This window comes from Cottoperca gobio, chromosome 13 (assembly GCF_900634415.1).
Source record: "Cottoperca gobio chromosome 13, fCotGob3.1, whole genome shotgun sequence".
Classification (NCBI taxonomy): domain Eukaryota; kingdom Metazoa; phylum Chordata; class Actinopteri; order Perciformes; family Bovichtidae; genus Cottoperca; species Cottoperca gobio.
In genome coordinates, this window is record NC_041367.1 from 7,583,547 (window position 1) to 7,608,064 (window position 24,518).

A 24,518-nucleotide genomic window follows, 5' to 3' on the forward strand; every position below is an offset into this window, starting at 1 on the left:
ATATAATATTTGTGCATTAATGTGTTCATGACGTTGTGAACACCAACTGATTATTCTGAGGGGGTCGCGACTCAAAAAAGATTGAGAACCACTGGCTTAATCTATAAAAATACATTGGAATATATTAGTTGATTCATATTTTGTATTAATAATCAGAATATGTAAAGAAACAAAAGCTATCAAATAAATGTAGTAGAGAAGAAGTATAAAGTATGATAAAAAAGTACCTCAGAATTGTACTTAAATACAGTACTTTACTAAAAGTACTAGGTTTTTTGCACCACTCATTTTTTGCTTAGGTTATGGTAGAACCATAGACTTCATAAAGTATTTAGCACAATATGCATTGCACCAGCCCAATACAAACTGCAAATCTGCTTTTAAAGGGCTCCTCTCTCTCATTAAAAAAAACAATTGTCATGCAACCTGGGACTTTTAATTATTTCTTAAATGTAATATATGATTACATTTTATTTGGGTATTTTACACACTATTTTTAGTTTTTTTTACATAACTCACGTTTGAAAAATCCCCCGTCACGTGATGGAGGCCGCGGCTGCTTCACATATACCGGAAGTGGTTGTTGTGTTTGTTGCACCAGAGCTGCTGTCATGTGATAGCTCGTCCGAGGAGCTGCTGCTGACAGTAGCTTCCTACCTTTAGATGAAAAGCTAAAGTATAACGAAGCAGGAGAAAAGGTTTTATGTTTGTTGGAGAAGATAAACACGGCTTGTTTCTGACGGAGAAGCCGGGGTTGTATAGTTTCGCCCCTCGGACGCTGACATGGGTTGCTGTTACAGCAGCGAGAACGAGACCACAGAGCAGGTAGTTAGCTGCTAGCCGGCTACAACTCTCCCGATAAATAGTATATTTTTATTAAGAAATAAAGTACGTGATATTATTGTGTTTATCGAGGCTGTTACATACGTGAAATGCATTTGAGTATTGTGTTACAAGGTCACCAAGCGGTCATTCCTTTTAATAGTTAAAGTGATATGACACCCAAAAAGCAGCTTTAGCTTGCTAGTTAAAGCCTTCTGGAAAGGCCTGACCCAGGGCAGGCTGTGAAGTTGGCACATAGATGATAAACGATCATAAATAAGAAGAACTGAACAGATCTGAAGGCAAACTAACATGTTTGGAAGAAAAAAGGACATGGCAACTTATTTACAGTTTATTATACTATTCGCAGGACATTGTGGCTTCGGTTATTTCCTGAAACCAATTTGTTCAAAAAGCGGTCTGTAATTAACAGAATGATTAGTAAATTACTAGATGTTTAATTTGCACATAAACAGGCCCACGCCTACCAACAAAGGGTCGATGTTCTTGATACCAAGGTCTTGATGTGTTTCATGTCATATGACCCGAGCTATTTTTAGTTTACGGAAACAAGTCCCTTCTGCCTTCATGCAGAATACCTTTCCTCGTATGAAGCTATTAATCTTATCTCAAGACATCTTGTGACATTAAGAATGTTTAGTTCACTTGCAAATATATAAAACATTATTTTAGTAGTACGGTGGTAAACTTATATACACCCGAGGTATGATAATTATTGTGTATGAAAAGTTTGGAACTTTGTTTTTGTTTCTGTTTGTTTTTTGTGTAGTCTAAACCTAGTAGTGAAAGAGTTGTATAGAATATGCTATATAAAAAGAGTAGTTTAGGTATAATAAGATTAAGCTTCAGCCTACACCTTGTAATGTATTTGTTTTTTTTGTGACTTAAATAAATTACTACTAAAGAGTAAAGTAGAAATGCATATCTAACTTCTCTGCCTGTGTTCTAAGCAAATAATGTTTTTGTTTTTGTAAGATAACCCTCAGATAAACCCAATATAATTAGTCCCGTTTGTTCAGTGTGAACTTGTTTGTTTATGCTTCCCTTAATACTTTCTGTGAGTGTAAGAATGGCAAAACTGAACTAAGAGTAGGGAGTGTAACATTATGTGTTACCATAAGTGTTGTGTAATTAATTGACAAATGCATCGCTATGGTTGTTGAGTTGATAAATCAAACTTTTTTTCACTACATCTATTATATTGTAACAAAAAGCTTAAATTACTATGTATCCAATGAAGATACTTATTTTATTGGGTCACACAGTACATCATTGTTTCATCGCATAGGCTCAATTATCATGTTTAATGCTAAATAAAACAAATAGTAGGCATTATTTGGCACTTATTTCTGTTGTATTTAATTGCTACTTAACCGTAACATACTTCTATTGAAATGTCATCAGCTGAAAACTTTCATTGTCACTTATTGCTGTTCTGATCGACCCGATCTAGGACCCTGATGAACGTAAGCCGTTGATCCCACACCCAAACCCTGTCAGCAAACCCCCAAATGGGACTGACTGGATCACTACCAGTGTCCCCTCGGCGAGGACAGATGAACAGGCCCTCCTTACATCCATCCTCACCAAGACGGCACAGTAAGACACTCCTTCATGCAAACATAGACGAGCCAGATTCAGCATGTGTTTCCTGATAATAAAGCAGTACTTCCTTTCAATAAACCTGACAATATCTCCTCTCTGTCAGGAACATCATTGATGTCTCAGCAGCTGACTCTGTCATGATGGAGCAGCATGAATACATGGATAAAGCTCGGCAATACAGGTATGTGGGTGAATAATAAATAATAAAACAGAAATTTCCGACACCAACCCAAGGACTCAAGAAAGCGATGGGGGAAGTGACTTAATAAAAAAACAATGCAACAACATTGAAACTTGATCTTAAACCTCGGATACAACGACACCTAGTGGCTAGAATTCTACCAAACACAACCGCTATATTTAGTCTAAAATACAGATGCAGATTAAACTGCAGGTTCTCAACACACAGCAATCCGGCTTCAGAGTCGAGGTGACAAGCTGTGCTTTTAACTTAAACTCTTAACTGTAGCTTAGATGATGATGATGATGATGATGATAGGGCAACAGCCTAGTAGTAAGCTTGTGTTTTTCTTTCAGTACAAAGCTGGCTGTGTTGAGCAACAGTCTGCCCCAGAAGAAAGCTCTCGCTCTCCCCTCCCTCACCAGCCAGCCACACCAAGTGCTTGCGAGTGACCTGGTGCCATACTCAGATGTTCAGCAGGTAATCATACACTAGCACACATGGAAGTTATGTTGCCATGTGTTTCTAGCACCCACATTGCTTCTTGTCATGTGCTTCCTTGTTGGCTACTTTTAACATCAGAGAGACACTTGGAAACAGTATGCAACATGCAGCTGTGTGGTATTTCAGTGTGTCGGGGTGTGACTAATGCGTGAAGGAAAATAGATCTTAAAGATATCTTATACTTTTCTGTTGTTACTGCTTGTGTCCACGTAATAAAAAGACATTCTGTTGATCATACACAGCGGACTATTCTTGTGTCACTCAGTGTAAATTGTGAATGTGATCTTTTTTGCACACTCGTACACATAAACTCTGTCTTCCCCTTTCTTCGCAGGTATCCAAGATTGCAGCTTACGCTTACAGTGCAATCTCTCAAATCAAAGTGGATGCTAAAGAAGAACTGGTGGTCCAGTTTGCCATTCCCTGATTCTGCGCCCCCTGGCCAGCATATTGTTCCTCCCATCCCGCTCTCTCTTTGTCACTTCTGCATCCTCACCCTCCAGCCCACCCTTTATTAAAGCATTTTGGTCCTTTGTGCTTCTTAGCTATGCCTCTAACCGCTATAAAGAGACTATCTAGGATTGCACCCTATGGCTGTCCTTTAGTGTACTTAATTATGGGTCAATTGTCAGCATGGGCAATGGAAGATGGTCTCCTGGAGTTGGGCCATTGAGGGTGCGCTGTCATATTTACTACAACAAGGCCTCCTCTGTACGTAATGCGTGGATCACAGACTTTGTCAGAACCAGCCGTGGAAAAATCCTCATTCATCCTTCTTGGTGATCGCTCTAATCTATTTTTTTTTTTTTTTTTTTTTACTGTTTCAGGGCAGTCTCAGTATCTTTTATTTAGTTAATTCCCCTAGCCTGTGTTCTCAGGTAAGCAAAGGTAGCTCCGCACCCCAGACTGTTATAAAGGCATGGAAGAATGTCCAGTGTGTTCACCTGGGATAGAGCTGTAGGATTTCTGGCACAATGCAGTGGCTAATGGTGTATATACAGTACAAGCCCCAGTGCAACAGGAGAAATTAGGAATCTCTGTGGCATGGAAGAATTTAAATGATCACAGTACCATGGGTGCAAGTGCAATGGTTGAGTATTTTAGCCATTTACCAGGAAAAGTTAGCAATATGGCATAAAGTTAGCACTTAATGTCTTTAGCTCTGTTCTGTTGTCCTGAGGGAAAATGAAAATGCTTGTTTAAGATGTCATTATAATTTAGAAGGTTGTAATACTAAAGTCCTAATGTGTGCAAGCAAAAATTTGGGCATCAAAGATCCCACAGAGGGCTGATGTCACACTGCAACAAGAACCGTGTCTCACTACGACCCAAACATGAACCGGAAAATGGTTTGTCTTTTGTTCTCCTGTGTGTAATCGGTTATTCCAGTTGAGGCCGATTCATGAGTGACCTGTCAGGTTAGTGTCTTCTGGAAGGTGAGGATACAATCATAAGCAGTGGGATGCTGGGTGGGCCTACTAAAGTCACAGGGGAGGGAAGATTGAGCTTTCTTGGGACACAAGTGCTCCAGTTTACAGACCGTAATGTGTCCTCTGCAGTTTGCGAGCACTAAGAAAAATGAGCTGGCAGACTCTTTAAATCAAATCCCAGAACTTCACATCGTTAATAGCAACTGAGGCAGATGAAGGGGACGGGTGTGTGGAGGGTGCATGGACAGATATCATGTTTTCATGTCCGCCTTTGTACAGAATTTTCTGATTGAATATAAAAACAGATGATGAATTGTATGAAGTTCCTCTTTTTGTAGAGAGTTCATTGGTCAGGATTGGCTAAGATGTGGCGATAACAAATGTTTTTATGAAACACAAGAACCCTTTTCAGGCCTGCATTTGTTAGCTTTTAAACAAAGCTTTTCGCTGCAGATCCTAATATGATTGAGTTGTTCATATTAATCAGAAACTAACCATTGTAGCAGTGTGGGGGAGCGCTAACAATCTATGTACCGCAACAGATAACATGATCCGAGACCTTTTTGTGATTATTTATTTGTGTTTTAAATGTTTATTTGCTCTTCGGAGGAGAGCACATGACTGTATGCGTGTGCAGGGAGCACAGAGTCTCTAAAGGGATGATCTGCAAGGCTGTGATAATTTCAACCACGCAATTGATTTGAGCTTTTTGCAATGGGTTCTTGGCATTTGTTTCTGTTTCGTTTGTTACTCAAATGTGTTATACTACCTGGAATATGTTTGATATGTCTTAGGCTAGTACCAAAACGTTTTAAGAATTTGGTTGTTTTTGTTTGTTTTTTTGATTTCATTAATTCATTAAAGATTTTCAACATAAGCACATATGTCGTATTTAGTTGATCTCAACACCCACATGCACATACCTGGTATTCCACTTTGTTGTAAAAGAATAACAGCATCCAACACCCAACAATATCAGATCATTTACACACGTCCAGTATGTCAGAGCCAATATCTCCTATCACTTTATATCAAGTGATACAGTGTTGATGACAATCCAATATTAAACTGTTCATTTTAGCAGATAGACGTGACAAAACCAACATTGCAGATTGCAGCACAGATAAACAGTGAGAGGGTTTCCAGCAGTGGATGTGAAACACAGAACATTTGAGTGAAACTAAGATTTCAACAACTTGTTGCTTCTGCTGCGATTGTTGCTCTGATGCCAAATCTTTGCCATAACTCGCTCCTGGCGTGTCACAGCACTGAAGTCCATCGTTTTTAACTGAGGCAGAGCAGAAATCACACGATTCCTAAATGCGCAAAAAACAATATTAATGCAACTAAATCGTTTCAATACATTTTGTATGTGAAAACTGTTGAAAGTAGACCGTATATCCTTTACTGGTGCTACACATATACTCTACATTGAGATACAATTTAATAAAAAAGCTGCATGAAATCATGAGAAGCCAGTTCATTGGATTATACCTTTAACCAATATTTCTCTCTGTGTGTTTAACCAGTGTTGCTACGCAGACTGGGATATGCACTGTAATATGAGCTTGATCTGCATTTAAGCACCTGTTACAATGTTACGCACCTAAATGCATGCCAAGCATTTGTGTCTCACTTACACACACACACACACACACACACACACACACACACACACACACACACACTGTAATTTCACTCTTGTAGACTAAGAGTAGAGTAAGCCCTCACACTGCCCCTCTGAAGTGTATGACTTTGTCTGTATTTGGTTCTGTTCTGCACTCGGTAAACTACCAGCAGTTGTGGATTACTGAACAATATTTATTGCCAAGCAGGTTTTCACTTACAAGGAATTTGCCTTGGTGTTTTGATGCATAACATAAACATACAGTACAGCAAAAGGTCAACAACATAAATATAGATTAGAAAACTTACAATAAAAATATAAAAAGAAGAAAATATGTACAATAGGACAGTATAGTGCAGGATGTGCAAACATACTGGTATATGGATAGGTGCTGCTTGGTGCTTATGGTCGCTGTTCACGTTCAGTTTTTATAAAGAATCACACAACAATGGCTGAGAAGTAAAAGTATCTCACATCCAAACCTTTTACAGCTAAGTAAGGAAGTGTGTGTGATGGTGTTGGGGTTCAATTTGAAAGAAAGTCTGCACCTGTAAGCCTTGTTGGTTTCTATGACATTTCCATGCAGAGTGATGGTGTGTAGATGTGGTAGCACTCCGAGCCTGTCCACCTCTGACAGAATAAAAATGCTGTTGCCGTGTAGATACAACACACGCAGTTCACGGAGCTCGCACAAAATCTGGAACACACCAAGCAAACACATGCACGCATATTGCAGGTGTACTGTGAGAGAAAGAAGACAGCTAATTCCATGGAGAGAGGAAGCTTACTTTATCTATGTGTAAGATGTTGTTGAAGGAAAGGTCCAGCCAGGAGAGCTGTGATGGCTCAGCCAGGAAGTGGCTAACAGTCTGCTGGAGGTCATGCAGGTCAGTGATGCTGTTGTTATTGAGACGCAGGGAGCAGCTTGGGTACTTCATCTCTGAATTTCTCTTTAAAGGCCGAAGACCGCTGTTGGGTTCCTCTGTCCATGCGTCTGAGACCAAAGGGGGAAAAAAGAAGTACAGTAAATATTAAGTACTGGCTTGTTTAAATATATTTTGTGTTACATTTTATCTATGGTGCACACTGTTTCATAGGCATCTAAATGAATTGATCAGTTTATAAAATAGCATTGCAGTCATTAAGTGTCCATCGAACTTAACATTGAAATATCTTGAGCTGTTTGGTTTATTTGTTATTATTATTATCAAATGATCAAATGCTTAAAATGTAATTTCAGAGAAGATTAACACAGCCTGTATGTACAAGTATACTATACACATAGGTAAACTATATACATAGATATTGTTGGGTTGTTAACCCTGCTTTATTTTAACATTTCCCTGCATTGTCTATGGGTTTTTTTGGAGTTTCACCATGAAATACTCATCTGACTTAAGGCTTTTAACTTTTTGCCAGAATAGCACCTTGGACTGTTTTTTTTTTATACATATAGCCTACAGATATACAAAAGAAATTGAGTTTTAGACTGCTAATCCTGTGAGTACTTTTAGTATACTGCAGGGCACTGTAATGTGCAGCTATTTAAGCAAAGACAGTTAGTCAGACAGACAGACAGACCTGTAAAGATATTATACAGTACCATAATAAACCTGAGATAAATATGAAAATGTACTACCTGCCAAGCTGCTGATGTTTTTAAAAGATAAATCCACAGGAGCCCCATACATATTCACACCTGTAGTAGATGCACTCACCTGTGGGAAGGACAATGATGTCATGGTGAATTATAGATGAGTCAACAGTGCCATTAATTTAATAACACAAAACGCTTAGGAATTTGTATTATTCATCATGGATATGCAAAGACACGCCATATCAATCATATCACGCCTCAGTAAGTTAGTCAGCGGCCATAAACCACAACGTTACATTTCTATAGTAAAGATCCACAAAAAGCTCAAATTTAGTTATTTACCTACCTCAATTAATTGATGACATATATCATATTCTTACCATCAAACTCAGGCAAATTAGCAACAGGCTATTCAGCTTAGGTTATCTAGAAACCCGTGTTCCGACATAGGCTACCTGTCCGTCGAAGAGACAACAACGCGTTTCCATAGAAACCAACAGGTACATTATGGGATTTGTAGTTAGGGTTTATATGTTATCTATCTAGATTACAATTAAATTACAATTGCCCACATACTTCCAGTACAATATTTGGTGAGCAAAATTATTAACCGTAATACACATAGAATAACAATGATTAAGTGTTCTCTCGCTTGCTAGAAACACCTTATATAAATAATTAACGTTACATAAACAGTGAAATAATAATAATGATAATAGTTATAGTATTATTCTTATTCTTATTCTTATTCTTATTCTTATTATTCTTATTCTTATTATATATAACATTTAAAAATTTAAAAACACCTGTGGGTGTACATTACAAGAAACACCCTTGAATTGTATTTCGGCGTACACCGAAATTCATACGGATTGGCGGAGTCAGCATTCAACACTAACATTAAAACTGGTTTGACCCGCTGCTACTTAACTGATGCTGACGCAAAAACACGAAACAACACCAAAACTTGTAATGTTGAACAACTATGAAGAATACCGGACGCATTTTTAACTTTACTTGTCTTTGACCATCTCAAACCCGAACGCCCCGACGTCAATAACGAGCGCAACGTTGAGCTGACGTCAGTCTCTTAAACCAATCAACTCGGTCTATTTTCAGATTCGTCTTTGTATGAAGTCTGATTGGCTGGTTCGATCTACAGCAATCTTTTTTGAATTTTGTCTGGTTTGCGTGGGACTGTTTATGTGTCAGCCTGTAATTTCATCTAGTAAGACAAAGTAGCTGCATCTCTTGTCAGAGAAAGAATAAATACGACACACAAAAAAAGAGGCCAACGTGTTTGGAGGTAAGTCAATGCTTGAAAGCAACATTTTTATTACCGTTGGTCTTTAAACATGATCTAACCGTCGCTTAGTTACAGTTGGCGAGTGTTACAGTATTGTTTGCTTGCTTAATGTTAACTTTGCTAGCAGGCAAATTAACAGTAAGTTAGCAGGCGTATCGTTAACTGTAATAACTTAAGTTAGCGTAGCTCGTTGTGGATGATAATATGTTAACGTTAATAAGCACAGCTAAGTTAATATGTGCTCATTTGTTAGCTGATAACTTACGCTTGTTTGTTTCTTTGCTTCCAGGTTGAAATCCCTATGAGCTAAAGGGTCAGCCAAGATGACTATTAATTTGGGTGTGAAGGCTCTTCTCGGCTGGGTACGTTGATTCAAACTTTAGTTAGCACATGTGTTGATTCCAGCTAAGCTTATTAGATAGATGCAGTTTTATTAAACCAACCTGTCAACTGTCTTTTTGCAGGTCAACGCCATAAAGTTGTCCGACCAAGAAATAACAGTCGACGATTTACAAGATGGCACAGTCTTACTGAAAATTGTTTATATGCTGTAAGTAGGAGCAATCAGGGAGCAATGTGATGAAATGCTTGGTCTGTGTAAATATGGGACGGTTGATGACCATTGAACTACATTTTCATGCTTCTCCTGTTAGTGGGTTCTCTTGAACATATGGAAATGCTCATTCCTTAGAGTAAACCTCCATTTTATTCTTATTTCACTTTTGTGTCCTCTCAGGAAAAAGGAACCCAACTCCTGTTTCAGTACTTCTATTGAGGATCGATTCAAGCTCATTACAGACTTTGTGGAAAGTGAGTTGATCTACCTTTTTTTGTTATAAAATATCTTAAGATATAAGTTGTGATTTTATTCTAGGCTTTACGTTTACTAAAAACGTATACGCCCTTTAAACAGTGTTGGACCTTTCCTTCCCCCTGGTCCAGTCTTACCATTTCAAAAAGTTAAATTAATTTTGTTATCTTTTAAAACGGCAAAGAGCATACAATATTTCTGAAAAATGTCATTCTAGTAGCTCAGAGTAAGGCACTGGTTTTTCTGACAGTGTTGCACCAGACCACACCCTGCAACACTGATGGGTGTGGTCTGAAGTGCACCCTTTAGCACCTGTACACGTGCCAGATAATGACGTCAGAGTGTACTACTTATTTATTTATTTTTAGATTACTCTTCAAGTCTTACAGGTCGACAGATGTGGAATATTGCTTTTGCCTTTGATAATTAACTCAATTTATTTTGTTTATCAGGGGATTGCAGATTTAATACAACCAAAGGCACTTCATTATCCTGGGACAACATAAAAGATGGCATCCACCTCACAGTAGAAATTGCAAAGGTACAAAACAAAGAAATAAAAATCCACAGACGAACATAAACCAGACCCGTTCTGACTCATTCTTTGTGATACTACCAGGTGCTTTTGTTGCTTGTATACCACGACCTAATGAATGACCGCTGCACTCTGAACATGATGGAATGTGATGTGGAGGTAAGAAGAAAGCTGTTTATGTTTTATAATTGCTACTAAGTGTCATGAGTTCACCACTTAGATACATCATTTCATTCATCATGTGTTGTGATACGATTTAATTCTGTGCCTATTTATATATACATATATCTCTTTTCTGTAGCAAGAGATTGCAAACCTAACCGGTACCTTTGTAATGGAGAGCAACGGCTGCGTTTATCTCAGCAAAGGACTTGATGCCTATTTAACAAGGAGACGTAAGTCACAAAATGTGTTAACTCTTGCATTTCTTTATGATATGTCATACTAACATGCATTAGTGTCACACATGCAATGCTGCTGTATACCACTAGCGTATTCAGCTCTCTGTTTCATTCAAGCTATACAATCTGTCAATGTATTTCTCCATTCATTTCAGATTTGCCTGTCTCCCGTGAAATATTTGAGCGATCAGCAACCGTTTCGACCTCCAATGTGTCGACTATCTCCTCGCTCTTAGATGACGAGTCTCCCGTCTTCCACCGCACACAGAAAATCTCATTTGTGGACATGGAAACTGTGGCTTCCTCCTCAGTCAGGTACCAGTGTAGATTAAAATGTATTTGACACAGTGCTTATCTTATTCATTGACAGGGGAATAAGGCTTCTTTATGGGCAAAGTTAATCCAAACTTTGGTTATCAAAAGAGAGAAACAAGTGAAGGCAGATTTGTTTGTATTCTTTGTAATGAAAACTTGTAGTTTGGTTATATATGAACATGAAATCAGTTTAATCTACCATGCTTTTCTAAACTTGCACTAACTAAGATCTTTGTTTTCACATTATAACAATATGGCTAATTTTGTAAGGTTGCATATTATCAAACCATTAAAAGTGTCTAATATACATGCTATGTTAGTTATTTCATGATCCATTTATGCATTTAAGTCCTTTTGATCTGCTTTTATTCCCACAGCAAGTCTCCTCTGCAGCATATCATGGACACACCTAAATTTCAGATGAGAAAGCTGAAACGAGAGATGATCCAGGAGAGAGACTACAGAGATGGGTTGGAGAGGGAGCTGGCCAGCAAGCTAGCACTTGTTGCACAGAGAGGTAACACATTTAAGTGTTTTAAATGAAAACATTGTTAGTTGGGTTGATAAGAGAAATAAGTTAAACTCTTTGTGCTTTTTGTTTTTCTGTTTCTTTCACGAGTAATGTTTAACGAACTTGGAGTGTTCTGTCAAAGTTGTACTAAAAGTGTCGTCTCTTCCATTTAATCGATGTTCTTTGCTTACTGTGTTTTCTTCAGAGTCCCATATCAACCAGTTGCAGTATCGCCTGGATAAGCTGAAGAAAGAACAAGGTGATCAGGAGACTGTCATCGGGGAACAAATCAATGAACTTCAGACCAAGAACAATGCGTAAGTACCTAAGAACAGACATTTTTTAACTGTAGGTAAGGCCTACTTATTAATGCATGACAGAGCTAATAACACTTTTTTTTTTTTTTTTTACATCAACGATTTGTGTTCAACTTGAGAATAATATTTACGTCTACAGGCCGTGACACCAGCCCTGCTAGTTCTTGTTCTCAGATGACCCATGTCTATTTTTAATTGAAACAGACTCAGCAAGTAACCTATAAGTTACAACATGTTATTTAGTTCAGGCTACAGCAACATTATAGTCGTATACAAATGGCAAGTAAAGTTATACATTTAATTCTCACTCATTCTCTGCACACAGCATCATAATAATGTGTAACAAGTCTCATTCCTGTACCTAAACCCGTCTAAAGCATTAAGAATGTGGTTTAAAATGCGTTACATAAACTGTTTTGCTGTTGTTGTTTTTCTTCTTAGGTTACAAATGCGTCTCCATGAGATGTTAAAGGAAAATAAAAACATCAAGACTAACTCCGCACTTATGGAGCGCAAAGTTGATGAGCTGTTGGATGAAAATGGTTTACTCTCATCCCAGGTAAAGATGTGTGCAAAGTTCCTCTCTGTTAAATGTAATCTCTTTTGTCTTCTCACTTATGAGGGGGATTGCCAATCAATAACATACATGTGCAATTTGTATGTCCTTGAAAGAGTCAATATGAGCATGTGAAGTCATGTGAACATGCTGGTGCATATGATTGAGTGTTGGTCAGCACTAGTAGCAACTATATCACATTACAGAGTCTCATGTGTCCATGTTGAAAGCCATCGCGCTACCAGGTGATGGGTAGTTTACTTTAACATTCTTACTTCAATGTATGCTACAACGGAATCTACAAAGTATAGCAGCTACAAAACATATTTATGATCTGAAGCCACGTTGGTTTTTCTGTATGCGCTCTGGATTTCTCACCTTGACACCATGAGCCCAGCTGCTTTATGAAATAAGATGTAGATTGTAGGCTGTTTGAAAGGTAAGTACAGGACAGATGATGATAATCATGCAAGTTCCCCTAAAATTAGTTTCACCATGTTTGGTGTTATAATGAGAGAAATAAATGCATACATACGTCCAACACTGGACCTCAGCGGAGGTTATGGTAGGGTGGTGCTGAAATCTCTTACATTTGACATATTGTGCTATTTGTTGACTGCTGATGTGGGGGCCTCTTCTGTAACTGTTTTTTACAAATTGTAGGAATATAACTTGGGCTAAAAAAACAAATTCATTCATAAGATTGTTTTGCATTAGTCCCCGACTACAGATGGTAAAGGCTTTCTTTTCATATGTTTGCAGGTGAGAACTGTGTGTTCACAGCTGGCCATCTTTCAGGCAGAAGTTGGCAGACTGGCAGAAACCCAATCAACCGCTCAGGAGGAGTGGAGAAGCAAAACGGTTCAACTAGAGTCTGACCTTAACCAAGCTACAGCTCAAAAGGTACACCCCCATAGAAGGATTAGCTAAATCTCTGTTTGATTCCGCTTGTACCCACTAGACCTAAACTTTGTTTGATAATTGTAAGAGATTTGTGTTGATTGGAGATCATTCTACTTTTCCTTTACTCTGATTGATAGCATTTCTACACTAAGAGTTTTAATGTACTAAGCTTCTCTTTGTTTCTCAGGAGCTGCTGACTGAACAAATTCAGATCCTCCAGGGAAAGATTTCCTGTTTGGAGGATGATATAAGCAAGGCCTCTAAGGGAGAAGTAGGAGAGAATATGGGGCCTGTTATGGAGGTAAAGTCATTGATTTAATGCAGATTTGTTTATCAAATATAGTCTCAATTTTGTCAATCTTTTAAAATTATTTTTGGATTAGATGGTTACTAATATTCTCTTTTATTTTCCAGAGAGATTTGTTGGACACCGAAATCAGCAGTTTGAAGAATGAGCTTGAGAGCACATTTTGCGTTCTGAAAAAGGCTGAGGTGGAAGTTCAGCAAAGTGCTCATCAGACAGAGGTCCTGCAGCAACAACTCTCTGCTTCTGAAGAGAGGGTAAGGGGCATGAAGGAGGAGATCCAGACTAAAGAGGAACAGATGGACATTTTGAAAAATCAAAGTTTAGAGCAGTCAGAACTACTACATCAAGAAATGCAAGATTTAAAGAAGCGGGTTGAGTGTCTTAGTTCCTCGCTGAAGAGTGCAGAGCATAATCTGCAAACCAAAGAAATCTGTTTGCTGAACAGCAACTGAAGAGCACTCAGGATATGCAGGCACTCCAGGCACAGATGGTAGCATCTCAAGATGAGGTGACGAGGCTAAATGCAGAGATTCATGCTAAGGAGAAGCAAGTCATTCTGCTTAACTCCGAGACCTCAACACACTCTCAATTGCTACAGCAAGAGATTGAAAGTCTGAATAAACAAATCAGTACTATGAGCAATTCTCTTGAGATCGCCAAGGATCAGGCTCTAGCCAAAGAAGATTTGATGGCCGAGCAGGAGCAGCAGAGCACTCTGCAGATTGATGCACTTGGAAAGCACAGTGCAGGTCTTGAGCAGGAGGTTAATCGGCTGAGGGAGGAGATCCAAACTAAAGAAAACGAGGTTGACTTGTTAAAGGCTGAGGGCTGCAAGGAGTCAGAAGTGCTGCAGAAGGAGATCCAAACTGTTCGGGACCAAGTCCAAAGTTTGAACGTATCCCTGAAGACTACAATAGAGCAGGTTCAGGCTAAAGAAAACCTGCTGACTCAGAAGGAAATGGAGATGTGTCAGGAAAAAGATAAATTTCAAAACATGACGACAACCTTCGAAGATGAGACACGAGGGTTTATGGAGCAGATCCAGACTAAAGAGGAACAGCTCCAGACTAAAGAGGAACAGCTGGTCACACTACAAAAAGAGGGCGCCATACATTCTGACATGCTACAGCAAGAGATCAAATGCCTAAAACACCAACTCTCTAATATGGGTGAGTGTCTCACAAAGGCTGAGGAGAAGGTCCAGACTCAGGTGGTCATGCTCACCAAACAGGAGCAGGAGGGTGCTCATCAGGAGGAGCGTCTGCAGCAGCAACTGTCATCTTCTGAGGAAGAGGTGAGGAAGATGAAAGAGGAGATCCGTGCTAAAGAGGAACAGGTAATGCTGCTGAAGACTGACAGCTCAGAGCAGTCGGATTTGCGACATCAGGAAATCCAAGATTTAATGAAACGGGTTGAGTGTCTTAGTTCCTCGCTGAAGAGTGCAGAGCACAATCTGCAATCCAAAGAAAATCTGTTTGCTGAACAGCAACAGAAGAGCACTCAGGATATGCAGGCACTCCAGGCACAGATGGTAGCATCTCAAGATGAGGTGACGAGGCTAAATGCAGAGATTCATGCTAAGGAGAAGCAAGTCATTCTGCTTAATTCCGAGACCTCAACACACTCTCAATTGCTACAGCAAGAGATTGAAAGTCTGAATAAACAAATCAGTACTATGAGCAATTCTCTTGAGATCGCCAAGGATCAGGCTCTAGCCAAAGAAGATTTGATGGCCGAGCAGGAGCAGCAGAGCACTCTGCAGATTGATGCACTTGGAAAGCACAGTGCAGGTCTTGAGCAGGAGGTTAATCGGCTGAGGGAGGAGATCCAAACTAAAGAAAACGAGGTTGACTTGTTAAAGGCTGAGGGCTGCAAGGAGTCAGAAGTGCTGCAGAAGGAGATCCAAACTGTTCGGGACCAAGTCCAAAGTTTGAACGTATCCCTGAAGACTACAATAGAGCAGGTTCAGGCTAAAGAAAACCTGCTGACTCAGAAGGAAATGGAGATGTCTCAGGAAAAAGATAAATTTCAAAACATGACGACAACCTTCGAAGATGAGACACGAGGGTTTAAGGAGCAGATCCAGACTAAAGAGGAACAGCTGGTCACACTACAAAAAGAGGGCGCCATACATTCTGACATGCTACAGCAAGAGATCAAATGCCTACAACACCAACTCTCTAATATGGGTGAGTGTCTCACAAAGGCTGAGGAGAAGGTCCAGACTCAGGTGGTCATGCTCGCCAAACAGGAGCAGGAGGGTGCTCATCAGGAGGAGCGTCTGCAGCAGCAACTGTCATCTTCTGAGGAAGAGGTGAGGAAGATGAAAGAGGAGATCCGTGCTAAAGAGGAACAGGTAATGCTGCTGAAGACTGACAGCTCAGAGCAGTCGGATTTGCGACATCAGGAAATCCAAGATTTAATGAAACGGGTTGAGTGTCTTAGTTCCTCGCTGAAGAGTGCAGAGCACAATCTGCAATCCAAAGAAAATCTGTTTGCTGAACAGCAACAGAAGAGCACTCAGGATATGCAGGCACTCCAGGCACAGATGGTAGCATCTCAAGATGAGGTGACGAGGCTAAATGCAGAGATTCATGCTAAGGAGAAGCAAGTCATTCTGCTTAATTCCGAGACCTCAACACACTCTCAATTGCTACAGCAAGAGATTGAAAGTCTGAATAAACAAATCAGTACTATGAGCAATTCTCTTGAGATCGCCAAGGATCAGGCTCTAGCCAAAGAAGATTTGATGGCCGAGCAGGAGCAGCAGAGCACTCTGCAGATTGATGCACTTGGAAAGCACAGTGCAGGTCTTGAGCAGGAGGTTAATCGGCTGAGGGAGGAGATCCAAACTAAAGAAAACGAGGTTGACTTGTTAAAGGCTGAGGGCTGCAAGGAGTCAGAAGTACTGCAGAAGGAGATCCAAACTGTTCGGGACCAAGTCCAAAGTTTGAACGTATCCCTGAAGACTACAATAGAGCAGGTTCAGGCTAAAGAAAACCTGCTGACTCAGAAGGAAATGGAGATGTCTCAGGAAAAAGATACATTTCAAAACATGACGAAGCGTCTGCAGCAGCAACTGTCATCTTCTGATGAAGAGGTGAGGAAGATGAAAGAGGAGATCCGTGCTAAAGAGGAACAGGTGATGCTGCTGAAGACTGACAGCTCAGAGCAGTCGGATTTGCTGCGTCAAGAGATCACAGGTTTAAAGACGCAGGCGGAGACTCTTGGCTCTTTGCTGACGAAGGCTGAGGAGGATATGCGATCCAAAGAAGATCTGTTGGCTGAACAAGAGCAAGAAAATACTCAACAGAGGGAGGCTCTCCAAAGCCTACAGGAAAATGTCAGACAAGTAGAGATTCTGCATGAACAGATTTCTTCACATGAAGAAGAGATTCAAAAGCTAAAAGAATCTCAGAGTGAGAAAGAGAGCCATCTCCTCAAGGCTGAGGAGAAGCTTCAGATCCTCCAGACAGAGTCGTCCGCAGTCATCAATGATAAAGACCAAAATCTGAACACTCTAAGAGAGGAGGTTGCTAACTTGATTCAAAAAGCAAAAGAGGAAGCTGAAGCCAATGAGAAACTAATGGCTGAGATAAAAGCTGAGAGCTCCAACAAGAGAGATGCTCTCCAACATGAGATCCAGGATCTAAAAGGGGAAGTAGAAACTACTTCTCTGCATCTTCTGGCTAAAGATCAGATGTCACTTGAAACTCGGCGGGAGTCTACCGAACAGATGGCCCTCCTCCAGCAGCAGCTTGTCGCAGTAAATGCAGAGCTGGACCAATACAAAGAGACACAAGCGGCAGACCGCCGACTGAAAGGGGCTGTACAGGCTGCCACTTTAGGGAAAAGGAGGCTCTTGTTCAGGAAAAAGAACTACTCATGGCCAGGATACTGCAGGCAGAAAATAACCAGACGGCTCTGCAGAAACAACATAAAGCCGTGGTGTTTGAGAAGGACAGACTTGCTGAAACCAAGCAGGCCATAGAGAGAGAGAACGTGGCCTCTCATAAAATGGAATCTCTGCTACAGCAGGAGCTGGAAGTATTGAAAATGGAGAAAGAGAAACTTTTGAAAGGGAAGGAAAGTGACCTGCAGGAACATCTGTTAGCTAAATCTGAGGCTGCAGAACACTACGAGGCTGCAGAACACTACAAGGCACAGGTTGGTGTGACCCCAAACAATCCCCGCAGAACATGACACAATATACGACTGTATCTACATATAAAACTCGTTTATGGACAAATAATTGATTTAAATATTTATAGTTACTTGTTGATTGCACTGCAGTTTCATATGCATACTTGGTTGGTTTCTGTTTGGTGTTCTTGCTAAGATATTTGTTTTATCATCACAATGCCACAGATGGAGAAGGCCATGAGCTTCTACAATGGCAAGAAACAGCTTCTCCAGGAAAGCCAAGAGAAGATGGCTGAACTTAAGAATTCCTTGGAGGTTAAAGGGTGTGAAGTGAAGGCTACTACCAGGGAAAAGCAGCTACTTCAACTGGATTTGGACAAGTCCCAAACCAATGAGAAGACTCTTTTGAAAAGGGTGGCCAGTTTGGAAGCACAGGTTGGTATTTTGACTCATGGGGAGAGCTGACAAACAAGGAACATTTCCGAGTACATGGTCTTTGATTGCACTTTATTGCTGCTGATCTCTATCACTATACCTCTTTTATCTTTTTAGCTGGCTTTTGCTGACCGTAACCTGCGGGCACAGAACAAGATTTATGGCGCTGAAGAAAATCCAACATTGTCGGTTTACATGGAGGTTCCCAACGCACGCTCAGGTGTTCACACTAGAGCACGCGTGAAGAGAGCCACCAGCTTTGACAGCCTGGACCAGAGCTCCCTGGAAGACTCTCTGAACAGGACGAGGTAATGCACCTCTCAGATACGTAGCATGAAACCTTTCAGGGCTTCTTCTATCACATTATGTGCAGCTATTCTATGAAGTGATTTTAAAGATTTAAAAAATGTGTACAGTGTTATATAATCCTGTCCTTTCCATTTTTGTAGTGTTTTTGATTATTTATTTGGTTTTCAAAAAAATGATGCACACTGTGGAACCTCAAAAAACAGAATCCAGTATTCATGTTACAGCAAGATCAGTTTCAAGTCCAACAAACCTATAACCTATAAATGATATTTTACCTGCAATTGATCCAATAAATAAGATGAAATATGAAAAACACAATTTTCAGCCAAACCAACTCAACCTTTTCACCTGTTTTGTTTATAAAGTCCAAAACCCCAATCACAAATTGACCGTAACGTAGTTTAAAAAAAAAAAATTATACCTTTTGCAGGAAACTTTCAGTGCCTGATGAATCAAGCACACCGCTTGTCCGCAGTTCAGAGCGCTTGGCAGCCAGACGTCGAGGTCTACAAGCAGAATCCCTGGAAACCCTGTACTTTACACCTATAAGCAGACAGAAAAACAGGTACGTCACACAGTTGTGCTCATTATTTGCTGGTGTTTATATAATGTATAATCCAGTATTTTATCTGAAAGTATTTTTTTTTTATTACAGATGCAATTGCCCTTATTCTCCCTTCCCATTTAAACACAATTTGCTGCTTTTAGTAAAACCAAAATCACTGTTTTACTCTCCATACGATTGAGATACTTGTTTGTTTCTCTCTCCTAGGACCAGCACGGGGCACACAATGGAGCTGGATTCAACCTGGAAAAATCCAACTTCATCTGTCAAACGACGCAGGACCACACAGGTTATTAACATCACCATGACCAAGGTGGAGGAAACTCACTTGCACAATTATTGCATGTTAACAATAACGCGCACGATTGAAGATGTTACATTTGAATAATCACTTTACAGGTTAAGAGTCACAATGGCTTCTGTCTCACTGTTTCTCAAATATATTCATTATGATGATGAAACTGGATAATTTGTGCATTTTTAAGTTGGCTCTTTAACGCAGCTCTTACTTTGTTCAATAATACTTTTTAGTATAATTATATATCTTTAGCATTGCCGTGCTAGTCTTTAACCATCATACTTTTAAAAATGTAACTATACAATTGGGTTTACCTTTCACTGCTCGCTGTCCAGCAGTGTGAAAAATGCATTCAAATGGCTGAACCAAAAAATGTTTTAACTTATCAATTTCAAAACATCCTCACGTTCCAAATTCAGTAATTTTGTAGCAGTAAGTTGATTGTTGAAATCTGAAATCTGTAGAAAACCCCAGGCGGCAGTGAGCACGATGAGACGTTCTGCAGTCTGCCTTCAGCTCGCTCCCAACCAAAACTCTCCAGTGCCCACTCTGCACAACCCGTGTCTATGGAGCCGCTTGACACACCTGCCAGAAGGACTGACACTGCCAGCGACCAGCTTGTGGGTCTTCCAGGCTACAGACGGAGCACACTCCATTCACAGAGTAAGTAGATCCCTGGCTTACTCACAGGAGGTTGTACTGAAGGAGAAATTAAGCGAGAGGTCAGGCTGGAATGCAACGCTGGGACCCACAAAGACAAGTTTTTTTTTAACCCTCTTTAAATGCCTGTGGGTAACATGGAACTAGGGCTGCAACAAACTATTCTTTTCATCAATAATCAATAAGACTCTGTTTATTTAAATGTGCAGCCTGCTTTGCTATCTGTGTTGCTCTGTGAGCAGATGTGTATTACAGTTGCAGTCGTCAACAACTGAGATTTATTTTTAAAGGGGTGTGTGCTACTCTGATTTTTATTCTGCACATGTTGTCTTCAGCTCCTAGTACGTTCTGTGTCGGGGCAGAGACCGAGCCAGAGGTTGCCCCTGACGATTGGATGAGGATTGCTGAGCTCCAGTCCAGGAACAAGGCCTGCCTTCCTCATCTAAAGAGCACCTACCCTGTGGAGTCTGACGTTAGTAGAGAGGGACACGACAGGCATACAGTAGCACATACACATTAAAGATATAGTAGTTGACCACTCGAGTCATTCATATTTAAATCTTGTGACTACAGCTTTAAATAAAAGATGGTTTGAGTGTTACAATTTGTTGCACTTTCAGCACGTTATTCTTTTCCCACTAGTTTTATAAAATGCCTCTGTTTGTTCTCCTAGAAATGCCGTGGCAGTACATTCCTTTTCACCGACGAAGAACTCCGTACGGGCGACCCGTCTGACACGATTCGTCGGGCGTCAACGATGCCTGGCCAACTGCAAGATTCTATTGCCTCCCATCGGCACTCCCTCATGCTGGGACACTCTGGTGCCGCTGTCAGGTACTCGTTCGCATCGTCTGTCCTTGATGCCAGGCCAGCTGTCATCAAAACCTGCCGGCTCCCTTCAGCTGAGAAGCCCAAAGGGCACAAAGCGATCTTCATCTACGTTGTCCGTACATCAACCTTCGCCTGAGGTTGGTTTACGTCAGAATTCACAGGAATATTTGTTACATCTTGTGCATGTTGAAGCTTGAGTGAAGCGCTTTTTTCTCCAACTTTGATGATTTCCTGAGATTTCTTTCACTTGTAGTTATTTATAATGTAATTAGTTGAGAAGATTAGTGTTCAGAATTGATCCTGTTCTTATTGTTCCTGTCATAATGCTTGTCTTTGTCGCCACCCTGAAGTCCACATTTGAGGGATCCTTGTTAGAGGAGAATGTAAAAAGAGGATTATTCTCCAATAATAGTAGTCAGGCTTTTGTGTTGGTTGCTTATTTCATTGGTAATCTGAAAGTTTACTCTTAACATGAATGCAAATGTAATAAAACATTTTTTTTAAAAGACTCTGAAATGTAACTTCCTGAAACCTTCTTTGTCTTTTTCCTAACTTGTCTTTCCTCTTCTCCCTCCATCTGACAGAAAAGGGTGAGGGCCAGCTGCTTCCCCCTTCCACTCACTCCCAAAGCCAAGAACGTGATCAATGCACCAGTGAGTGTAATATATGAACACACACACAAACCTAGAATTTAGTGGTCGGTTTGAAATGACAAAATCATTTTATGGTACACAATTGTACATATAATGTTTTGCATGTGTCTCTAACAGTTTCACTTGCGTGTTATTCTTTCAGGCTGACCGGAGGCAGTCGATGATGTTCAGTATTGAAAACACGCCTCAAAAAAGCAACTACCTAAAGAAAGGGCTGAACAAGCTACGCAGCTCCACCCGGAAATCGCCAGGCAGAAGTTCAAAGAAGTCGCCCGCTCAGACATCAGCGCGTAAGTGCCAGGAAAACTTAGCTTCGCACGCTGGAGTCGGACGAACAGGAAAAATCGGCAGCTCTAAATCACCCCAGGTGGCAACTAAAGGACAGAAAGCCACCAGCAGGCCTGCAAAGTCTCCTTTGATGAGTGCTCGCAAGGTACACACACACACACACACACACACACACACACACACACACACACACACACACACACAAATCCATTCAGGGTTTTATAGGGTACCGTACTTTAAATAATATTAAAAAAAAAAAAAATTCTGTCTGGATTTAATTTGCCCATGCTTGTTGGGCTGGGAAATCTGCCTAAATGGAGTGGAGGCGGCATATTAGGCAGCAGGTATGATGTAGAATCTTAATCGGCTGATAATCAAACAGCAGCACGTCGTGGAGATACTGTGGTAAACTGTTAATATAGATTTTTTAAGGTTTTTAAACCTGTGCCATTTTTAAATGGTGTGAAGCCATCGCAACATGGTCTCTCGTTCATTTTTGTTATTTATTTTCTTATTGACAATTTGCCACTATTTGGTTATTCTAATGTATTGTTTATAGTTTTCCTAGTAGACTCTTATAGACAGACCTATCCCCACGCGCTGTGTCAGAGCTAAAGAAAGGCCTGCCTCAACATATTAGCATTCTGCTATCGGAGAAACACTGACCTGAACGAAAAACCAAACTGAATTTTGAGTAGTGTCCTGAAAGAAAGTGGTAACTTTGCACATATTGGTACAAACTACTGGAGATGGTTTATGATGTCCCTCAGTGATCTAACTAATAAAGAAAAACTACCTGATACAACCTATAAAAAAATAACTTTTTGGAAATGTGTTCAGCCTTAACATCTCAGTAACTGTTTTCAGAATCGTGTATCTGTAAATGAAGACGTACTTGCTGGAAGTCTCAAGAGGTCAATACAATTATTTTAAATGAGTGAATGAATGGTGGTTTGTTTCTTTGCACTGGCCGGTTATTGGTTTTTACGTTTTGCCATAATAACACACGGTGTGTTCATTCCACATATCAACCTAAGGGGTGTCCACACAGCATGTGACTTGAGCTTTTACTAAATGCTATCTTCATATTGTATTCAAATATTTTACTCTGTGATCTTTGGTTTAACCATGTTGTTTTAATCCCACAGATGATGAGCAGGATGAAGGTGTGAGGACTGGTTCCCAGATTGGAGTTATGATCGTCTACAGTTCTACTTGATTATACTCCCCCCCCCCCCCCCCACCCCCACAGAATGTTGTTTAATTTTGTTTTTTATATTTACAATTATTTGTCAATAAAAAAAGTTATAAATGACACACTGTGACAAAGCCTGCTTGTTGAGCCCCTTACCAGTTCTCAGTCGAGTCTGGGAATCTGAGTGCAGTTTATGGACGGTCCAGTTCTTCCTAAAGCCACAGTGTACTATCCTTATGGCACTATCTCAAAACTAGCTCTATGAATCATGTGTAATCAAATGTATGGTATTCATTGTGTTTGGATGCGTTCACGTAATCTGAATTAATTCTGACAATTTGCTCCAACTAACAATTAAATAAGTGTTTTTAAAGTAAGCTAGCTCATTAGGTCAGCTCAAAATCAATTTGTGTTTTGGTCTGTTTTGCTTACTTGTTTGAATGAGCTATCTTAATTTAAGCATATGTATTACATAGGAAGTCCATCTTGATAAATCCAATGTATTTTCTACCTACTTTTAAGTTCAAAGCATTTGATTCGACTGGTTGAGCAGCTCAAATTCTCTGACCTGGTGGTTAAACAACTTCTAATTGCTGAGAAATAATTGAATCAGTTTCCTTTATTAGGGATGATACTATTATTACTAATGATAAAGGCTGACAGGGAAAATGATGTGACAGTTGTATAAAGATCCCAAGATATCCCTGGAATTGTATTCCAGACAATAGTTTAGTCCACTAAACAATATTGTGTTCTATTAATGTTATGAATTGAAAGGTGTAGGCACTGAAGTCAAGTGTGTTTTCCCTTGAAGGTGTCCGTTCAATGTAATCCATAATGCAAACTATTCTGGTTCATAGTAAAGCTCTCATTTCAACACATGAAATTAGGTCACATGAGTTTCTGACTATTGAGAAACTATTTTACTTCCGGTATACGCCTCAAAACCTCCAGAATAAAAGTCAAATATTTACAGTTTTTGTAGTATCGACGTGTTCATTCATCGTCATACCTAGTAAAGTAGTACTTAGTTTGTATAATTGTTTTAATTAATAGTGGAGGCTAAATCATGCACTGACAAAGTAGCATACATGAGTGTGTGTGTGTGTATGTAGCCTATACATGTCTGCATGCTCCTGACTTAATCCGCCTGTTTCTGCTCTGTTTATCTATTTAAATCTGTTTAATTTGTAGCTTTGTAAGGAAAAACCTTAAAGTACAATAATGACAACATTAGTGTGTAAGTAAATTGATATTTGATTTGTGGATTGAAATGAATGGTTTGTCACCGCTGTACAATTTGGCTTAATTTGAAGGCCTAAGGTTTTTTATTTAATTTTTTTATCTTGCAAAACTACAGATCTGATGACATGAGGATAAAGTACAGGTCAA

The 24,518-nt window shown here is 39.9% G+C and overlaps 3 protein-coding genes across 6 annotated transcripts; 2 read left to right on the forward strand and 1 right to left on the reverse strand.

The window, feature by feature from the left end:
* The first annotated feature begins 576 nt into the window (after positions 1–576).
* Positions 577–5,440, forward strand: lamtor1 (late endosomal/lysosomal adaptor, MAPK and MTOR activator 1). The gene is made up of 5 exons (XM_029445807.1): positions 577–825; positions 2,297–2,442; positions 2,552–2,629; positions 2,986–3,109; positions 3,468–5,440. Exons 1-5 carry the CDS (start codon positions 784–786, stop codon positions 3,558–3,560), a joined length of 483 nt encoding a protein of 160 aa, XP_029301667.1. The 5' UTR covers positions 577–783; the 3' UTR covers positions 3,561–5,440.
* On the reverse strand, positions 4,962–11,904 carry lrrc51 (leucine rich repeat containing 51). 4 transcript variants are annotated; one of them, XM_029445806.1, is made up of 5 exons: positions 11,858–11,904; positions 7,830–7,908; positions 6,979–7,184; positions 6,739–6,887; positions 4,962–5,879 (listed from the first exon to the last, which is right to left on the reverse strand). In XM_029445806.1, exons 2-5 carry the CDS (start codon positions 7,879–7,881, stop codon positions 5,744–5,746), a joined length of 543 nt encoding a protein of 180 aa, XP_029301666.1. In that variant the 5' UTR covers positions 7,882–7,908; positions 11,858–11,904; the 3' UTR covers positions 4,962–5,743. The 4 variants fall into 4 exon arrangements, with proteins under 4 accessions (XP_029301666.1, XP_029301662.1, XP_029301665.1 ...); XM_029445802.1 differs by lacking the exon at positions 11,858–11,904 and adding an exon at positions 8,168–8,242; XM_029445805.1 differs by lacking the exon at positions 11,858–11,904 and adding an exon at positions 8,134–8,205.
* On the forward strand, positions 8,959–23,181 carry numa1 (nuclear mitotic apparatus protein 1). The gene is given in 28 exon segments (XM_029445801.1): positions 8,959–9,093; positions 9,383–9,455; positions 9,558–9,643; positions 9,830–9,903; positions 10,357–10,445; positions 10,524–10,598; positions 10,741–10,834; positions 10,996–11,155; positions 11,533–11,672; positions 11,872–11,983; positions 12,425–12,542; positions 13,302–13,442; positions 13,630–13,743; positions 13,857–14,175; positions 14,178–17,594; positions 17,597–17,916; positions 18,118–18,327; positions 18,445–18,635; positions 19,067–19,201; positions 19,409–19,514; positions 19,964–20,162; positions 20,495–20,631; positions 20,833–20,991; positions 20,993–21,127; positions 21,575–21,643; positions 21,786–22,076; positions 22,799–22,845; positions 23,080–23,181. Coding segments are annotated over 27 exon segments (6,981 nt in total). The 5' UTR covers positions 8,959–9,093; positions 9,383–9,416; the 3' UTR covers positions 23,084–23,181.
* Positions 23,182–24,518: the final 1,337 nt, after the last annotated feature.